Source organism: Leptonychotes weddellii, chromosome 8, assembly GCF_054177405.1.
Source record: "Leptonychotes weddellii isolate Sample4059 chromosome 8, ASM5417740v2, whole genome shotgun sequence".
Taxonomy (NCBI): Eukaryota; Metazoa; Chordata; class Mammalia; order Carnivora; family Phocidae; genus Leptonychotes; species Leptonychotes weddellii.
This window is the reverse complement of record NC_138376.1, coordinates 89513897-89533268: the sequence shown is the minus strand read 5'-3', so window position 1 is coordinate 89533268 and position 19372 is coordinate 89513897. Positions and strand designations below refer to the sequence as shown.

Here is a 19372-nt window from a genome sequence, read left to right as displayed (position 1 = left end):
TTTTTTTTTAAAGATTTTATTTATTTATTTGAGACAGAGAGAATGAGAGAGACAGAGAGCACATGAGAGGGGGAGGGTCAGAGGGAGAAGCAGGCTCCCCGCCGAGCAGGGAGCCCGATGCGGGACTCGATCCAGGGACTCCAGGATCATGACCTGAGCCGAAGGCAGTCGCTCAACCAACTGAGCCACCCAGGCGCCCTTGAATAAGTTTTTAATTGCTTGCCATAGACTTGTGAATTTCTATGTTTAAGAGGATTTTCTTAAAGAAACAAAACAAAGTGTTACTTGAGACTTCTTTTTCCAGTGGAAAGACAATGAGTTTTCCCGTGTTAACACTTCATGCATCCAAGGCCTGGCTTATGTGTGTAACATCAGAGATCTACAGCCTTACACGTCCTATACTGTCCGCGTAGTGGTGGTTTATAGGACAGGAGAAAATAGCACCTCACTCCCAGAAAGCTTTAAGACAAAAGGTGAGTACTAACATCCTCGGTACTCAAAAAACTCCTATAAGTTTCTCAGTGCCTCTCTTATCACTTTTTTCACCAATTCTAGAGGTTAACCTTTTCTTAAAAGGTGTAAATTACTATTTCTAGAGCTTGAGTGAAGAAACTGAAAAGAACCAGGAGTCCTTACAAGCATTAACGAGGTAATACCGGCCTGGTCTTGCAGAATCCTGAACTGGGCAAGATTATTTTGCCTTTCAGTATCCTCTGCTCTCTTGTCTGGCTGACATTTTGCAGTGAGAACTAAATGAAAACAGTGTTACTGAGTGTTCAACACATATTTACTCACTGACTACTATATTCCAGATGCTAAAAATAAAAAAAATCCAAAAGGAATGTTAATTAGTGATCCCTATAAGTTGATCCCTGTAAGAATCAAGGGAAAAATGCTCCAAAATTTACATAGTTTCCTTTGCATCACTTATTTTGTAGTGAGCTAAGATATATTATTATTCCTATCACTAATCCATCTAATCCATCATTAGTAAAAACTTCGGATACTCATTTAAAAATATACACTCATATCAGAGTATTTCTGAATATTTCTTTAATGTATTTGGCTTTTCTTTTTGGAAATGTATCCTATAGAAAGATGGTATGCAGAATATTTTATATTTCTGTTGTATCAGTCAGCATTTTCTTATGTTTCCAAAGCTGGAGTACCAAGTAAACCAGGCATTCCAAAAGTATTAGAAGGGAGCAAAGATTCAATACAGTGGGAAAAAGCCGAAGATAATGGAAGCCGGCTTATGTACTATATCCTTGAGATCAGGTACGTCTGTTTGCAGAAGTGCTTTGTAAACTACAAAGAGCTAAGCGGTTAATTGTAAGGTATTATTAGATCGAAATTAACAATATTTATGAATGTGTATTTATAAATAAATATGAAGGATCTTTAGTTGAAGGACCTTGAGTGCACCATTATGTTCTCTGCTCAATTCCTAGCAGTCAGCCTCAGCACTCCAATTATAAGGCAGATCACATCATTGTTCTGGGAAATCTGCAACTACTTGTCCGAACTTTATGGAAATAATCCAATCATTGACACATGCAACTAATATTTATTTAATATCTATTTCGTTCAAGAAGCTGAGCTGATGTTTGCTGTTAGATGATGGTATGCATGTAAATTTCTGATGATGATTTGTTTTAGCAAGATGAATAATGCCTAGTGAGAACCGGCAGTGAACTAGGTATTTTTCAGAATGTAAAAGTAGGTCAAGGTCCAAAATGATCTGACCTGTATAGGTCACACAGGATTCTTTATCCATTGTGAAGATTGCAGTTTGCAGTGTGCTCCCAAGAGTCTGAAAATGTGCCTTCAATGAAAACCATGCTGCTGATGAACATAAGCAACCTCAGAGCCGGCCAGTATGGGGAGCTCTGTAAATGGTAACTGGCTCAGATGGACTGATTTCATGCCAACTTGAGGGGAGAATTCCAAATTCCACAGACACTCCCCTCACAGGTCCATGAAGCTATCTTTTAAGAAGCTCCAAGGACAAAAGTCACTTCCATAATTATAGTCCTGGCAACTTGAGCTTTAGATCTATTTTTGCTTCATTTTGCTCTGGTACTCCCATAACCTTAAAAAATTTTCCCGTGCATGGTAGAGAATTACGTTTGCCACACTGCTAACAGAAACCTCCTTGAAATTCCTATTACTGGTTTTCATGCAGAGTCAAATACATTCTAATCTGCTGAGCCGTCTTGGTGGTCTGTGACTGTAATTATACTCACCAGCCCGCCCACAGCACCATCTTGCTAGGACCCCTTTAGCAAGTTTCCTTCAGTGATGCCTTAAGCCCATAGCTCCATAAATTCTTTGCATTTTCTTGCCCCAAGCCTCTACTGTCAGGACAGGGGTGATGGGATAATGGAATGAATTGCTGTACCTTCGGTATCTCAAAGTCGCGTCTTCAGTCAGGACACTGGCATACCCAGGTTCTTACTGATGGTGCGGGGTAATGGTAGTGCAAAGTGTGTGAACTTGGGAGCTGAGCAGACTGTATTAGTGTCCAAAGACTGCCACGAGAAAGTACCACCAACTGGGTGGCTTGAAACAACAAGAATTTATTCTCTCACAGTTCTGGAGACTATAAGTCTGAAATCAAGGTATTAGTCGGACCATGCTCCTTCTGAAGGTCCTAGGGAAGAATCCTTCCTTGCCTCTTCTTAGCCTCTGGGGATCCAGACTTTCCAGCAATCCTCGGTATTTCTTGTAGATGCATCATGTCAGTCCCTGGCTCTGTCATCACCCGGTGCTCTCTGTGTTTATCTGTGCCTAAATTTCTTTCTCCTCAAGAAGGCACTGGTCTTGGATTTAAGCCTACCCTAATCCAGTATGACCTCATCCTAACTTGATTACATCTAAGAAGACCTTATTTCCAAGCAAGGTCACATCTGAGTAGGCATGAGTTTTGAGTTTGGTTGAGTTCTTCAACCCAGGGCCATGTTTAAACACTTGCTTTATTCCTTTTTTGAATTTAAGTTTTCCCATCTGTAAAATGGGACGATGACATTTACCTCCTTAGGTTGTTGTGAAAACTCAATGAAATGAAACAAAATGAAAAGCACCAGTATGGTGGGTTATAAATAGAAGATGCTCAACCAGTGTCAGAATTCTTGTCTTCCTCGGTGGTCAGTAACTGTGAAGAGACATTTTATAAATTTTTAAGGGTCTCTTTCTTTTGGATCAGTGTTGTTTGGACTGAACAATGAAAATGCCAATGCCTAGCACAAGACTTAACAAAATGTACAAAAACATTGTATAAAGAGTCTTAGGAGCAGAATGGTCCCTAGGACACTTAGCTCTTGGTAACAGTTGTGAGCAACTCTGCTGCCCTGATCCTCCGGATGTTCTTGCCCATTCCCTGTCCCTCAAAGTCTTAGCCTTCCCATCCCTTTCAGGATGACCACTCAGTTTATAGGAGCAGAACTAGCTATCCCTAAGCCTACTGTGGGTTGGTCCTAAAACTGTTGTTGTCTGAGAAGTCCCAGACTTTGAAAAGTTCTTCCCCATCACAAAGGAGGTAATTAGAAGGCCTTGAGCTTGCCTTCAGTTAATGATTCTATTAAAAGACATTCCAGGGGCGCCTGGGTGGCTCAGTTGTTAAGCGTCTGCCTTCGGCTCAGGTCGTGATCCCGGGATCCTGGGATCCTGGGATCCTGGGATCGAGCCCCGCATCGGGCTCCCTGCTCTGCGGGAGGCCTGCTTCTCCCTCTCCCACTCCCCCTGCTGTGTTCTTGGTCTCGCTGTCTCTCTCTCTGTCAAATAAATAAGTAAAATCTTAAAGAAAAAAAAAAAAGACATTCCATTTACAACTTTTGAGCCTCACTCTTGTATTCTTTCCATGTTTCATATAAAGAATGATGTGGGTTGACTTGAGGTGGCGTGTAGGCCAATACAAATGGAAGGAATACACCTCGGAATCTCAGGTATAATGATAATTTTGGTAGTCGAACTATTATACTTTCTTTATCAGTTTTATGTCCTGTATTTTATTTTATCCAGCTGTGGTATACATAAACTACAGATGGCATAAGAGACTGAGAATTAAGAAAGAATAAAAGGGGCGCCTGGGTGCCTCAGTCGTTAAGCATCTGCCTTCGGCTCAGGTCATGGTCCCAGGGTCCTGGGATCGAGCCCCGCATCGGGCTCCCTGCTCCGCGGGAGGCCTGCTTCTCCCTCTCCCACTCCCCCTTGCTTGTGTTCCCTCTCTTGCTGTGTCTCTCTCTGTCAAATAAATAAATAAAATCTTAAAAAAAAAAAAAAAGAATAAAAAACTCCAGGTTAGAAACTATGGGCTAATTGTCTTATGTGTTTGAAATTCTGAAGAAAGTTTACACATTCTAATAGCAGGAAAAACCTCTTTCGCTTTCTCTTGGCCATTGATTATTTGTTATTTTCCCAATGGGCTGAATTGGTGGGCTCCTATGCATTGCCAGGATGACTTTATGAGATTATGCTCAGTTAGGTGTCTGCCTGGGTGGCTCAGTCAGTTAAGTGCCGTCTATAGCCAGTTAAGTGTTCTGTAGCCAAACCATGTGAGAGGAATGAGATCAAGGGTAAAGTGTGTACTAGGAGATGCTCTGGAGTTCTGTCATTAAAATGATACAGGAGTGTCCAGAAATAATACATATATTGTCTCATATTTTCTATATTTACCATTTTGCTCTTTTTTTTTTTTTTGGTAGAAAGGGCATTTCAAATGATTCACAGAACCAGAATTTAATGTGGAAGATGGCATTTAATGGATCCTGCAGTAGTATTTGTACATGGAAGTCCAAAAACCTGAGAGGAAGATTTCAGTTCAGAGTAGTAGCCGCAAATAATCTGGGATTTGGTGACTATAGTGGAATCAGTGAGGATATTCTGTTAGTTGGAGGTATGTTACCATGTCTGTCTATATGCTAATTGACTACACAAAGGTTTGGAGATAAAGATAAGTGAATTCTTAACATTAGAAATAAATTGAATGACTGTGTAATTTATCATCCAGACTATGGAACTATTCATTTTATCTGATGTGACCTTCCTAAAACATCAGAATCCTCATGTCATTTTTCTCCTCAGCAATGATCAGCTACTCTTTCATGCCTAACACATCAAGTCAGTGCTCCTGGATAGGCTTCCCAGGCTGTCCACAGTCTGGTCTGGATCCAGCCTTATGTTCCTGCTCCCCATACTCTCACCTTCTACTCAACTGTCCTAAAACGATGCTTTCTACATCTTTCACTGTGTATCCCATTTTAGGTTATGATATATCATCTGTCTAATCACATAGGCTAGAAATCTCAATACCATATTTAATTTTTCCCTCTACTCAGTCACCAAGTTTTGTTCACTTACCATCTTGAATTCTGTCTGTTGAGTGCTCATCTTCCTATTCTCACTTTGGCTTTCCTAATTTATCATTTCTTGCCTGTGCTCTTGGCTTAATCACACTGCTGACAATTGATCTAGCTGAAGCACAAGCTGGATTACTTAACCCCCCTTCTGAAATCCCCGAAATGACTCTCCATTCACTGCCTTTGGAATCAAGTGCAAATTTCTGTGTGGCATTTAAGGCCTTCCATGATTTGTCCTCCAATTATAGTTCATCGTTCCTATGCTATAACCGTATCAGACTGGTAAAAGCTTCTTATGACACGAGGCCTTTAGCTTTGGTTTCTCTCTCTCTCTCAAATGAATAAAGTCTTTAAAAAAAAGATTATACATGTTTCCTCAGCTATTATGAAGTAGAAGCCTGGGTGGGTATATCATAATGGTGCATTGGTAAACCAGATCTTTGGAAAACTAAACCAAACCAAACCAAACCTTGACTTTGATGTCCTGTGGTGTTAAACGCTCTTGCTATGGGTGATTTCAAACTACCAGTGGTTTAACAACTGGCTTGTGAAAATCTAGTAGGAGCTAGTTCAGACATATCTGGGATACCCCTGAAACTACCTAGCTGTATTCTGCAAATTAACTTTTTTTTTCATTTATTTTATTAGATGGTTTTTGGATACCAGAAACGAGCTTTGTACTTACTATTATAATTGGAATATTTCTGGTTGTTACAATCCCAGTGGTCTTTGGTAAGTATAATAGCTTTAAAAATACAGGTAGTAACCTTGATCATATTAGTTGATTTATCACTTAGTGTATTCAACCTCCCACATAAAATAAATTCATAAATTTCACAGTTACCTTTGGCTATACTCTCGTAAGTACTAACCTCTGTGAGTTGTTTTTGATCTTGGAGTAACTATTTTATGAAAAATATATCTGTATTTACACTTCATGGTGTACTTTAGATAAAACTAATTACAAAGGCACCAACTTTTGGCTTTCTGTAAACCAATATTTGTTTCAAATTGGCTACATAACAAGTGCTTTGTGGCTTAGAGTTTTAAGTAAATAAAAGAAAAATAACTCTGGATGTAAAAAAAATGTAGGATTAATAGGAAAACAGTGATAGTCCTCGGTTGGGAGAGTTTGGATCTCTAGGCAGGCAGACAGACTGGTTTGGAAGGAGCGGCTCCTCTTTTGCAGATGACCCATCTCTGGCTTATGGGGTCTACTCTCACGTTCAGATGTCTGAAAGGTAGATAGCAAGGGTCTTTTTTTTAAAAAGATTTATTTTAATGATGAGATAATACTGTGACAACCCCAGAAATATTGGGGCCAAATATTGGGCCTATAGGGTTATTTTGGTAATCATACATCCTGGTTCATTCCTGTTGTTTCAGCATAAACACTAATAGGCCTTTCAGTGCCCAAAATGTCCTGGTTTGGATTATAAGGTATTTGGTCATCCTATCACTTACTGATATTATGAGTCCCTGACATAATAAGAAAGCATTATAAGAAAGATATGATAGGGCGCCTGGGTGGTTCACTCATTTAAGTGTCTGCCTTCGGCTCAGGTCATGATCCCGGAGTCCCAGGATCGAGTCCTGCATCGGGCTCCCCGCTCAGCAGGGAGTCTGCTTCTCCCTCTGACCCTCCCCTCTCTCGTGTTTTCTCTCTCTCAAATAAATAAAATCTTAAAAAAGAAAGAAAGAAAGAAAGAAAGAAAGAAAGAAAGAAAGAAAGACATGATACTTGCCAGAAAAGAATACTCAAGGACATATTTAGGAAATTGTAGCCTGTTTTTTTCATATAGAAAGGAAAGTTTAAGGAAAAGTTACAAACATAAAGCTAAACTCTCTCGGGGTAAAGAAAGCCACTATTTTACTAAGTGGTCTAAATCTTTATTCTTTCCCCAAACTGATTGGAGTTGTAAACTATCAGAGAGCACACTGAAGCTTGAATTGAGGTTTCTTTTCATAGATTCCACCCAGACGATATACGGAACTCCTTTAGCTAACTTGGACAGCTAAAAATTTCAGCTGACCCTGCCAGGATCTCAACCTGTGGTTCCAGGGAGTCTAAGCGTTGCACAGCTGATGCTTGGGCCACTAAGCCAGCCCCTCCAGAATTACACGTATGACTGTAATATATTTGGCAGTTGGCATACAGGCTTGACTGCTTGTCTGCTTTCCTACTGGGAAGGAGTATTACACGAAGAATCTTTCATCTGACCTTTGCTTGCCTACGTGTACATCACCGTTGTTCAAACCCATAACTCTAGTGGATGAGCATGAGGTAATTTCAGACAACCTATTGTGCTCTCAAGACAGCCTATGGATATCTGACTTTCTCGGGATTTAAAGGTCTTTATCCTATTTGGAACTTATGAATTTTTTAGTGCAGCTAAGCTAATCTGCTTCTTTGCTTTTAGTAGCAGTGCATGTGGTTTTACTAGGAGGAGTGGGTGAGTGCATGAGAAAAGATTGAGTTTATTAAAATAAGGAAAAGTAGCAATTGTTTAAACATATTTGTATTGTGCTGGGGGCTCTCAGCAGTCCTACTTATAAATATAAGATTGAAGCAGTGATTTAAAAATAAACATCGGCAGCCTTGGCTTTGGTGAGTGGTCGCATGTAACATGCAATGTTAGCCTCGTGCCGGGAGCAGAGGGAAATATGAAGCCAGAATATTCAATTGCTGGCCTTGGCAGCTTGCCAGTTAATGAGGGAGGTAAGACATACCTGTGTGAAAATATAAATCGTGAGAAATAAAAGGCAAGAGGACCTGACATGTGCTGGACACTGCGATAGAAATGCGGACCGAGAGCTACACTTGGTCTTAGACATTGAAAACCGAGAGATCAGCAGAGCGTCAGGGTCTCGGAAGGCATCACTGGGAGCTGGGCCTTTAAAGAAATGAAGAAGGGTAGGGACAGCTTTTCAGGTTTGAAAAACTGCATTAGCAAAAGTATTTAAGATCTTTCCCTGCGTGGTCCCTCAGATGGAATTTCACTTGAATAAAACGCTAACCTGTTGGATATAGAATATACAATGGAATAGAATTCAAATTTTAATGATCATCTTACAAAACACCCTTGGTGTTTTCAACTTTTGAACCAATGTTCTAGTATAGATGGTTGATCTTATGACATAATTGTATTTTAATTTCCAAAAATCACTTATTTTCATGAGGGTGAAAATAGTATTTGCTCATTGTATGAAGAAGACAATATAAATCATCCATGATTTCACAACTGAGAAGACCACTACTAACATTTGGTGGGTTTCATTCCAATAGTTTTTCTGTATGCTTGAGTATGTATATAAACTCTTGTACTCTGCATTTTAAAAAACGAAGTGTGCCATTATAATTGAAAGCATTCCTCAGATCTACTATAGGAGTATAACCTGGACGTATCTGGACTCAGAAATAAATTTGCAATTTAATTATAATGCAAATAATTATGTAATAATTATAATGCAAATTTGTTTTGGTTTCTGTTGCCTCTAGGTTAAGGGCGATTTTGAGAAATAAGTTCTGCTTTTAAGATACTTCAACTTGTTTATAACAGCAATAAGAAATGCATGAAGCTTTGGTTTGAGACATGAAATAAGAAGTGATGTGTTCTAAGTTATGTGTTTTTATAAGTCTTTGTACCAAGATTTAATTAGTTTTTCTACTATGGACACATTTTTCAATCAAATTCTGTTATTCTACCCATGGTGTTCTTATATATAAATATTTAAAATGTTAACATTTCTTGATGAAAAAAGAAAGCAATGTTTTGTTTTGTAAATTGTGTCCTTTTCTCTTTATAGTCTGGCACAGAAAATTAAGGAATCAAAAAACTCCCAAGGAAGGGCTGACGGGTCTCATAAACGAAGACAAAGAGTTGGCTGAGCTCCGCGGTCTGGCAGCTGGAATAGGGCTGGCTAATGCCTGCTATGCCATACAGTATGTAACCTGGGCCCTCACTACAGGGCGCCTAGATGAAGAGTGGGCAACTATAAAGAGAGTGCCCATGGGTCCCGTGTTGCCCACGATTGTCTTGGTCCATGCCCATTATTCTGGCATGATTATTAATATCATCCCCTTCCATTTTCAAATGTGACCTGAGATGGATGGCAAATTATGTGGTTATTCTATCCTAAGGAAAATAAGCAAAATTCCATTGTGTTCCAGTGTTTTATTGCATAGTTATAAAGTAAACGAAACAAGGACGTAAGTCCTGAATGGAAAAGAACAGACGGTAGCATGATTGGTTCAACTGGGAGCATCCAGAAGAGAGGAATTCCAAGGGTCCCCTGCCTGGGCTGTTAAGTCCATCGGAGTCTGTTTTCAGAAGCTGTATGGTGATTGCCTACAAAAGCTTTTTGGGATAGTTGAGTTTTGAACTTATGTTGTCATCATAATTTTTTTTTTAAAGATTTTATTTATTTATTTGAGAGAGAGAGAATGAGAGGGAGGAGGGTCAGAGGGAGAAGCAGACTCCCTGCCGAGCAGGGAGCCCGATGCGGGACTCGATCCCGGGACTCCAGGATCACGACCTGAGCCGAAGGCAGTCGCTTAACCAACTGAGCCACCCAGGCGCCCGTCATCATAATTTTTTAAAAAAAATTCAATTAGCCAACATATAGTATGTTGTGAGTTTTCGATGTAGTCAAAATAATTAAAGAAAATATTTAAATGTCTTTTTATGCAAGACACTATATTGCGGTTTATGCAAGATACTGTATTACGGCCTCTTGCTAAGAGAAATTATGTAGTCATAGGCCTTGAAATTTATAATCGGAGATATAGAAATGGCAGATTTGAAGTAGACACGGGTGATCTAATTTAGTGATTCAGAGGTGACTTTTCCTTGAGAAAATACTCAGCACATTTGATATTCAAGATTCTCTTTTAAAAACTCAAAGCATTTAGACAATTTTTTCCCTCTCATAATATTCCAAGTGAGAGTTGGCTTCTAAAAGTTATGGAGAAGGAGCTAATTTTTGTAGTCATACTAAATTTTGTTTTACACAAAGGATCAGGTGTGTGAAATAGTTAAAGTGAAAGTTTTTAGGCTTATAAACCCAGATGTATTTATTACTAATTTGCAATAGCTTTTCACATAAATTGATTACCTGAAGAAATTAATAACACAACTTTTTAACAAAACAAGCTACAGTAAAAACTCCTGAGTCAATGCACACACAGGCATGTTTCTATCAAGATTATGGTAAAAGTGACGTGATATGCTCTCTGTGTTTTGGAATAGGGAAGGAATATTTGGAAGGTGGAATAGGGAAGGAATAGAAACACAAGATTCCCTGCCACTATATTACATAGAACAGTGTTGCAAAATCATGAGATTTCTCTTTCTCATACTCTTTCTCAAACACTAACTCCCGACACCAACTTGTAAACCAATGTATTTTGGGACACCAAAAATACTATTTTCCAGTACTCTTCCAACCCAAGAGGAGATTGAATGTCTTCCTGCCTTCCCTCGGGAAAAACTGACTCTGCGCCTCTTGTTGGGAAGTGGGGCCTTTGGAGAAGTGTATGAAGGGGCAGCAGTGGACATCTTAGGAGCTGGAAGCGGAGAAACCAAAGTAGCAGTGAAGGTAATGCAGATCTTTTAATTCCTTGACATGTCGGGTCAGCACATTTACATGAATTTACATGGATAAAACTGTAGTAACATATGAGTGATTTTAATTGAAAAGACAGCTGAAAGTGGGAGTCCATGCATGACAACAGAAATGACAATGTTTCTTCCATTTCTTCCGTAAGCTCTGTAATTCATAGTTACCACTAAGGTAACTGATTAGCTAAGACTCGGCAGGTGGTTTTTCCCTTTGAATATACTATAAGAGGACCCGGGGTGGAAAGCACGTTCTCCATGTCTCAGGTATGAGGGCAGTTGCCGCTGATGCAACTCAGCCTTCGCAGTGTGAAACAGCCCTAGTCCATATGTGAACTCTATTTATGAAAATTGAAATGTGAATTTCATATCATTTTCACGTGTTAAGAAATACCCTCTTTTCGACTTTTGTCCAGCCGTTTGAAAATGTAACGTGTCACTTATACCTCAGGAAAGCTGGAAAAACACAAAGTTAAAGCTGAACAACTATTTTCAGAGCTCAAGCTGGACAAAAAAAGTTGCAGGCTGGTCTACAAGCTAGAGTTTGCTGACCCCCGGTAGGACACAGTTATTCACATGGTATATTGAATGTAGTTTTAAGGAAGTGCTGGGTAGACTTTCATATTTGTCTAAAACCTTTTCATCGAGGGATGATGAATCTTTTATGTAACTGGGCAACATCCTGACCACTGCTTGTTAGGAATTTGTTGCTTTGAGAGAGGGCTATACAACCAGAAAGGTTGGCAAAATCCTCTCCGCTGCCAAATGATGCAATCTAAAAGTGCTTTAAACTACTCTAGCCTCACCTGGTGTAAACAAGTGTTTATTTTTCTCACATAACGAGAGGACTGCGGGTTTTTGGTGCAGTACTGTGTTAGGTCAGAGCCAGTATATCTGAAACTCTCTTGACTTTGTACATGTGTGTTGCCTCATGATCCCAAGATGGTTGCCAAAGCTCAGGCGTTACATCTTCATTCAGGTCAGGGCAAGGGGGAAGGAATGATGTTAGGTGTATATGTTCAAAAAAGTGAAAGTTTTCCACAAGCTTCTCTTCCCTTCAGCAGTTTTCCCCTTACACCGCATTGACCAGAATTGACACAGATGACCACCCCTATTTGCAAGGGAGGCTGGAGAATTACAAAACACAATTTTCCTGATTCATTATGACCAATTGTCTGGGACTGGGCATCTTGCCTCTAAGAGACAAATTAGGGGATCATTAGCAGGGAAGCCGGGGGAAACAGATATTGGGTAGAAAACTTTGAAAATTAAGAAACTGGCCTACACACCAAATTTGTTCTTTTTAAAATGTCTACATTTTTGGAGGGAATTTGTGTAGATGTTACTAGGTCTTTTGTCTTTCAGGCTTTCCCACTTGGACACTAGTTCTAATACAGGCTAAGTTTTGAATGAGTTTACAGAGCACATGCACGTGTATTAGCCATGATCTATTTCCAGCTTTCAGAGTGAATATTACAAAACAAATTAAAGATTGTCTCCATTAACCCACTGAGCTCACAGAATGTCTGCTATACTGATTGCTGGCTTATTTTGTATTGTCTAGACTTTGAAGAAGGGCTCCACAGACCAGGAGAAGATTGAGTTCCTGAAAGAGGCACATCTGATGAGGTATTGGGGCAGCTCTGGCTTCATTTTCCCTTGATAGGAGTAGAAAGCTTTTATATCTGATTGGTAAATTGTTAACATTCAAAATGACCTGACATCACAGGTCATGCCCCAAACAAACATGGCTGAAGTTTAGACATAAATATGTCTGTGGTAACAAGTGTTCTATAGAAACCAGTCTCCCAACAGGCAGTCCTCAGGCAAAAGTTCTTCATTTTTTTGACCTTCAATAAGGAGCGTGTTTCGCAAGTGACATCTGAGGCTGTTCAGCTTTAAACATGCGTATGTTCTTCTAAATGTGTGATCGTGGCTCGAATATCTGGATTAAGGGAAGAGATCTAAGTACAGGGATGTCAATGAAAATATCCTCTGTCTTAGTAAACTTATCTTCAAGGTTAGAGTCAGTTGCTGGTCAAGAAAACTGCTCAGAGGCATCTTAAAGGGAGGGCCTGAGACGGTGGTCCCGAGGGGGGGTGCGGTCCCAGCTGAGGATTCTAATCATTTGATCGGGGTTTCCTTGGTTTGATGTCTTGAGAAAATGGTGGAAGCCAAACCTGCGTGTCTGAATTGTTTCTCCAAAAGGAAGAGAATAATATTACATACTTGTGATGACTGAAAGTGTAACGCCTTCAAATATCTTTTGAAGGATAGTGGTTAAGATTACTTTCTTTACCAAAACATAAAATCCTTCCTGTGAACGTTTCTTCTGAAGATCACCTATTACAGCCATATGCACTGGCCACTAGGGGTTGCCATATCATCTCTCTAAGGCAAGCACAGGGACTGGTACTTGGAAAAGGAGACTTGCATTTATTAGAGAAAAACAACCCCCCCCACCCCGCCCACCGCAAACAGGAGTTTTGAAGGAAACCGGAGATAAAGAATTGCTCTATTTCCCGAAGGCCCTCAGCCAGGGCGCCTGTTGCTCTCGTGTCATCCTGCCTGTCTCTTTCCACCTTGTAGCAAGTTTAACCATCCCAACATTCTGAAGCAGCTTGGAGTTTGTCTGCTGAACGAACCCCAATACATTATCCTGGAACTGATGGAAGGAGGAGACCTTCTTACCTATTTGCGTAAAGCCCGGATGACAAAGGTAGGAAATGGGGTCCCCGTATTGGTTTTGTAATGCAAATGCCCTATAACTTCCCACTAAGTTTCTTTAAATTCGGTAGACTGCAGTTGGGTCAAACCTCAGAAGACTTCTGTGGAAAGAATTCTTGTATTTCCTTTAGTTGGATTAGGACAATTAGAATCCTGGGCTAACTTCTGGCATTTTCTGGATATTTGAGGCTGTTTTTCATATTTAATGGGAAAATAGGTACCTCACTCCCCAAATCATTTTTTCTGGAGAACAGAGATGGTGTGGCGTTGGAAAGGCACATCTTTCTCTGTACTTAATCTGTATGCCTGTCTGTCCCAAATTGTCCCTTGCAAGCCCTCATGTCTTTATTGACTACTCTATGTCCCTACCCAGTCGGCATATCTGTTTGGATTTTCATAGGCATCTCGAACTTGTGTTGGCCAGAACAGAAATCTTGATTTCATACCTCGTCCTCCAAGCCATCCATCCAGTTCCTTGCTTTCTCTTCTACGACCACACTAACAAGTCCAGCCGGCTCTGCAGTTCTGCCTACAGGATGTAGGACTCCATCTTGTCTTCCCTTGTCTTCTGTCCTCAGTGCTCACCTGCAAAGCCTGTGGGATCAGGGCCAGCTGTGACCGCACCTGTGGGAAACTACCTTCTGTATCAGACGAGAAACACACAAGACAAACAAGACACTAACATTTAAAGATTTAAAAAAATTGGTTTTTATTTCTATCAAAGGGCACATTCTATGGCTAAAACACTGAGATACAGAACAAGGTTTATAGTGAAAGACAGTCTCATCCCCACATGCCAGGCGTCTACACGTTTCTTCTGGTATTTACCGCCATGTTTCTACACACTCTGTATACTGCTGCGCATTGATTTTTTTCAATCTTGGGGGAAATCTCCTGACTCCCTACTGGGAGAGGTGAGGATTTAACTCTCTTAGACTGACTCAGTACCAGCCCAAACCCCACCAGCTCTACACATTGAAAAATTTGTTCCCACATCCTCTGACAGTTATCACAATTTTCAGATAAATCAATAGTGCAGATTTACATTACTATGACTACTACTCGCAGCTGAGTTACTCAAATGCTGTGATTATGGTTTTTTTTCCCCTTGAGTGAGAATAATAAACACCTCTTTTATTTTCCCCATTTGCTTCATTTTTTATATATCTCAACCCTTTGACAGAATCGTGGCGCTTCTATCACTGGGGTTAAATAGATCAGCTGATCTAACACGTAACAGGTTTTTTTCTTGGACGCTCTCCTCCTGGAGCCAGTGTGGGCGCTTGTCCTCTGGGCTCTCGGCAGAGCTGTCCTCCTTGGAGTTACCTTCACATTTACCCTGCAAATTTTCTTGCTGGACCTTAGTTTCCTCTGTTCTATGACTTTTTTGTTCTGTTGTAGAAGAGAGAAAGCATGCATGTGAGGCAAAAGTCTCCTTTTCTCCCCTCTTTTTGAGAAACTGCCCTTTTTTCTTCCCTCACACTTGATGAATAAGTTGGCTGGATTCTAGGCTGAAAACCCCTTTGCCTTTGTTTTCTAGTTTGTACAGTTGCCTTTAAGAAGTCTCAGGCCATTCTGATTCCTGGACTTAGGATCAGTGACCTGCTTTTTGCCCCTCCTCTCTGGAAAATTTTAGGAACTTCTTATCTGTGGTACTTTTTTACCAATCTGGACACTCAGCCTTGAAAATCACCCCTTTAGTTCTGGGATTTTTTTATATTATTTTTACTAATAAATAAAATTCTTTGTCTCCTCTATTTCCTTGTTCTCGAAACTCTATTAGCTGGATAATGGACCGCTTTGTTTTATCCTTTTGTTCTATTAGCCGTTTTCTCCTGTTTTCCAACTCTGTATTTGTGCTCTCAATTGTGGTAGATTCCTGTTACTTTTAAAATAGAACTTAAAATTTTAATTTTCCACAGACTCGTTCTTATATTTCGATCGCTTCTTGAAATAATATATATTTTTTTTCATATGGGCAGAAACTTATCTAATCTTTCCTAGGACACTAATTATAGTTTTTTAAAGTATTAATTTGCTTCCTGCATTGTCCTGATTTCCTTTATCCTCTTTGTTCTGGGATCTGTTTGTGATGTGAGAAGCTTTTCTCAAATGTTTGGTGATTTGTGGTTGATCTTCCTATTTAACAGGGAGGCCTAAGAAGCTGACTGGAACCTGTGTGTCTATGGCAGCTTCCTTTTGGTTGTCCTGTGGACCCTGCTTTTTCACTGAGGGGTCCCCTAATCTTCTAATGACAGTATCTGGGTGTCTTCGCTGGCACACCCCACTTTCCCCAGAGAGGAATCTTTATGGGTCCTGCCTAGGCTATTAGTGCCTAAGCCTCAGTTCAGGGAGGTGAGAGAGGAGGGGGTTGGAGGTCCGAAGGCTGAGTATAGGGGCTCTCATTTAATTTTCCTCTCCATTATCAGCACAGTGTCCGAGTGTGACTGGTATCTTTGAACTTGGAGTTGTTCTGGTTCCGTGTGTGTGTGTGTGTGTGTGTGTGTGTTCTGCAGTGGAAAGCCTCCTGTTGTGGTGGGAGGACCTGGGATCTAGTTAGCTCCTAAAATAAACTTCCAAACATTCCTCTTGCTTCCAGGCTTGCCCCTCACCCCTACATTCAGAGATGCCTGTAGGGGGTTTTCTAGTGAAACACAGTCTGATTCTTGTCTTTCCCCTTGCAGGCAGCCAAACTGTCTCTCGGCTCTGCTGAAGGACCACCCCTCCATCCACTTCGCTACCCCAAAATGTTTCATGCACTAAATTTATTTTCCTGATGTATTTGTCCTCGTGAGATTATAAACATTTCCCTTATACTGTCATCTTAGTAAGGTTTGGGGAGAGAGTGGGACTAAAAATGCACACATTCAGTCCCCCATCTTTAACAACCTGTGTTTATCTGTAGGTTGTGTTTTGTTTGTTTTGGGGTAGAGAAGAGGGGATGAAATGAAAATATGGGCCAGCTCTTTCCAATTTATTCCTATTTAGTCAGGATCCTGATGGTTACACTGATTGGTTCTCGAGGGTTCTTCCGCTGCCTTTCCTGAGCAGGACAGCTTCCGTGCCTCACTGCCCTCACTCCAACCAGTGGGCAAGATGCTGTTAGGTGCTGAGTACCAGAGCGCCACAGGCTCTAAGTCCCCATCACGCCAAGTTCATTTGGAGCCAGCCTAATCTCCACAGGGAGTGCTCAGAGGCAACATTCCAGAACAGCCATAGCGTCCTTCTCTCTATCCCAGCTCCAAGACTGCAGTGCTGGGTTGAATACATCAGGATTGACTGCATCTAGCGCATACACCTTAGTCCAGTCTTTCATTCTCAGGACCTTAGTTTCTGCATCTGTAAAATGGGATATTGAATTGAAAATGTTCTCAGGCTCTTTTTTTTTTTTTAGCTCTAATATCCTAAGATTCTATTAAGACGGAAGAAAGTAAAAAACAAAACCAAAAACCAACCTATCAAAATAGTATAAATAGATAGCCAGATACAATCAATTCATCAGTTTTTTGCTGCATGTTTATTATACAGTAGTGAAGGATGTGGTTCTTGCTTTCAAGGACTTTGCCACACGGTAGGGAGGTAAGTCACATATAAATAACTTACTTAAGGGCACCTGGGTGGCTCAGTTGGTTGAGCGACTGCCTTCGGCTCAGGTCATGATCCTGGAGTCCCGGGATCGAGTCCCACATCGGGTTCCCTGCTCAGCGGAGAGTCTGCTTCTCCTCCTGACCCTCCCCCCTCTCATGCTCTCTCTCTCTATCTCATTCTGTCTCTCAAATAAATAAATAAAATCTTTAAAAAAAAAATAACTTACTTAAGATAGAAAGTGGGAGGGCCTATCAGAGTGCAGTAGAGACTATATTGTGGACGCTCAGAGGAAGAGATGATTTCCAACTCGGGAGAACCGGTAAGGCTTCACGGAAGAGGTCTTCCATTTGAGACACAACTAAAGTAGGGGATAGAACAGCCTCTGAAACAACACCTTCCCACATGAGTCTTGAAAAGCTATCACCAGGAGCAGACCCAGGTGGAGGTCTGGGGGCAGCCCAGGGCAGGAGCATCTGGAGTCAAGGAGCCCCAACATGGGGTGATGAGGTATCCTAACAGGTTGTCACAGGGGCTGTCAGGAGCAAGGGATAGTTAGAGACATACACAGACAGGCAGCATTAAAATCTGTCCACGGGGAACATGATGCTAGCCACCAGGCTATAGTTCAGAAGCAAGGTTCTAAGTGAGGAGCATCTTCGGTAGAGTGGGCTTTGCCAAAAGCAGAGCAGGGTTCCACTCACAGAGGAACCGAGGAACCAGTCTGGAGACCCAGCAGGGACTCAGACACAGGCCAAGAGACCAGTGTCTGGTGTCTGCTGGATCTGAACAGTGTTGTTGGAGGATTGATTCTTGGGGGTAAGATCAAGCCTCGCTATCGGACCGAGGTGTGGTAGAGCGGGACCATGGCAATGTTGAGTCTGAGAACATGGAGAATCTTCCCAGTCTGGGGACAAGACATGAGCTTGTTGGGGAAGCTGGGGGAGCAGCACTTAAGAGCACTCATCTATGAGAAATTGAGAGGTTTCAAGGTTGGGAATCATTTGAGATGCTTGGTGAAGGATGTGGATGGAAATCAAGAATAAGAAGGGCATTCCAGACTGGTAGCAGAAGTAAAGAGGAGCGGTTGAGAAAGGCAGAGCAGGTATAAAAACTGCAGGTGGCCCAGTGTGGCTGAAGAATAGATTGGGAGAGGAAACGCTAGGGGACCTCAGTGGAGGTAAAGAGCAGCCTGAGGCCACCATGGAGTCTGTGCGTAGGAATCTATAATAGACTCCACACGCAGTGGGTCACAACGAAGCAGGCTCGTTAAAGCACCAGAGGCTGGAGACAAGTTTGGGATGTGTCAGATAGGGAGGATAATGGCCTCAACGAGGGTAATTGCAGGGAAATGTCAAGGAAAGACAATATATGAATGTGACCTCAGGGAAGGAACTTTGAATTTTTTCCATATGGTACCAATAAAATCTTCCACTGGCTTTTTTTTATGTAGAAATCACTGCAGCTGGTATCAACTAAATGTGCAAGCTGGCTCTCAAGGAGGAGAGGAGTCATCTGTGACCTTGAAATAGGGTGCTGCTAACAATTTATGTGGGGGCTCATCTGAGGAACAAGCCCATTGTCATGACTGACATTGCAGTGTGACATTGGGCCAATAATTAAACTAGCTAGTACTGATTAAATTATCATTATTACATCTTATGACAGCAGCTACTATTTATTAAGTATCTGTTATATATCAGCCTGATTCCGTATCTTATCTCAGATCCTATATGGCTAGTACTGTCATTCGCATTTGACATATGAGAAAGGTGCTTAGTACTACTGGGTATTTACCCCAAAGACACAGATGTAGTGAAAAGAAGGGCCATATGCACCCCATTGTTCATAGCAGCAATGTCCGCAATAGCCAAACTGTGGAAAGAGCCGAGATGCCCTTCAACAGATGAATGGATAAAGATGTGGTCCATATATACAATGGAATATTACTCAGCCATCAGAAAAGATGAATACCCAACTTTTACATCAACATGGATGGGACTGGAGGAGATTATGCTAAGTGAAATAAGTCAAGCAGAGAAAGTCAATTATCATATGGTTTCACTTATTTGTGGAACATAAGGA

General features: G+C 41.1%; 1 protein-coding gene across 1 annotated transcript in view; it reads left to right on the top strand.

Moving 5' to 3' along the window:
* The window catches only part of ROS1 (ROS proto-oncogene 1, receptor tyrosine kinase), a 102438-nt gene that overhangs the window by 62891 nt on the left and 20175 nt on the right, over positions 1-19372 (top strand). Inside the window, exons 32-40 of the mRNA XM_081829369.1 lie at positions 305-473; positions 1161-1278; positions 4704-4894; positions 6006-6089; positions 9165-9300; positions 10793-10955; positions 12540-12604; positions 13565-13694; positions 14103-14203. Coding sequence (XP_081685495.1) covers positions 305-473; positions 1161-1278; positions 4704-4894; positions 6006-6089; positions 9165-9300; positions 10793-10955; positions 12540-12604; positions 13565-13694; positions 14103-14203 — 1157 coding nt within the window. The remainder of the gene's footprint in view (positions 1-304; positions 474-1160; positions 1279-4703; positions 4895-6005; positions 6090-9164; positions 9301-10792; positions 10956-12539; positions 12605-13564; positions 13695-14102; positions 14204-19372) is intronic.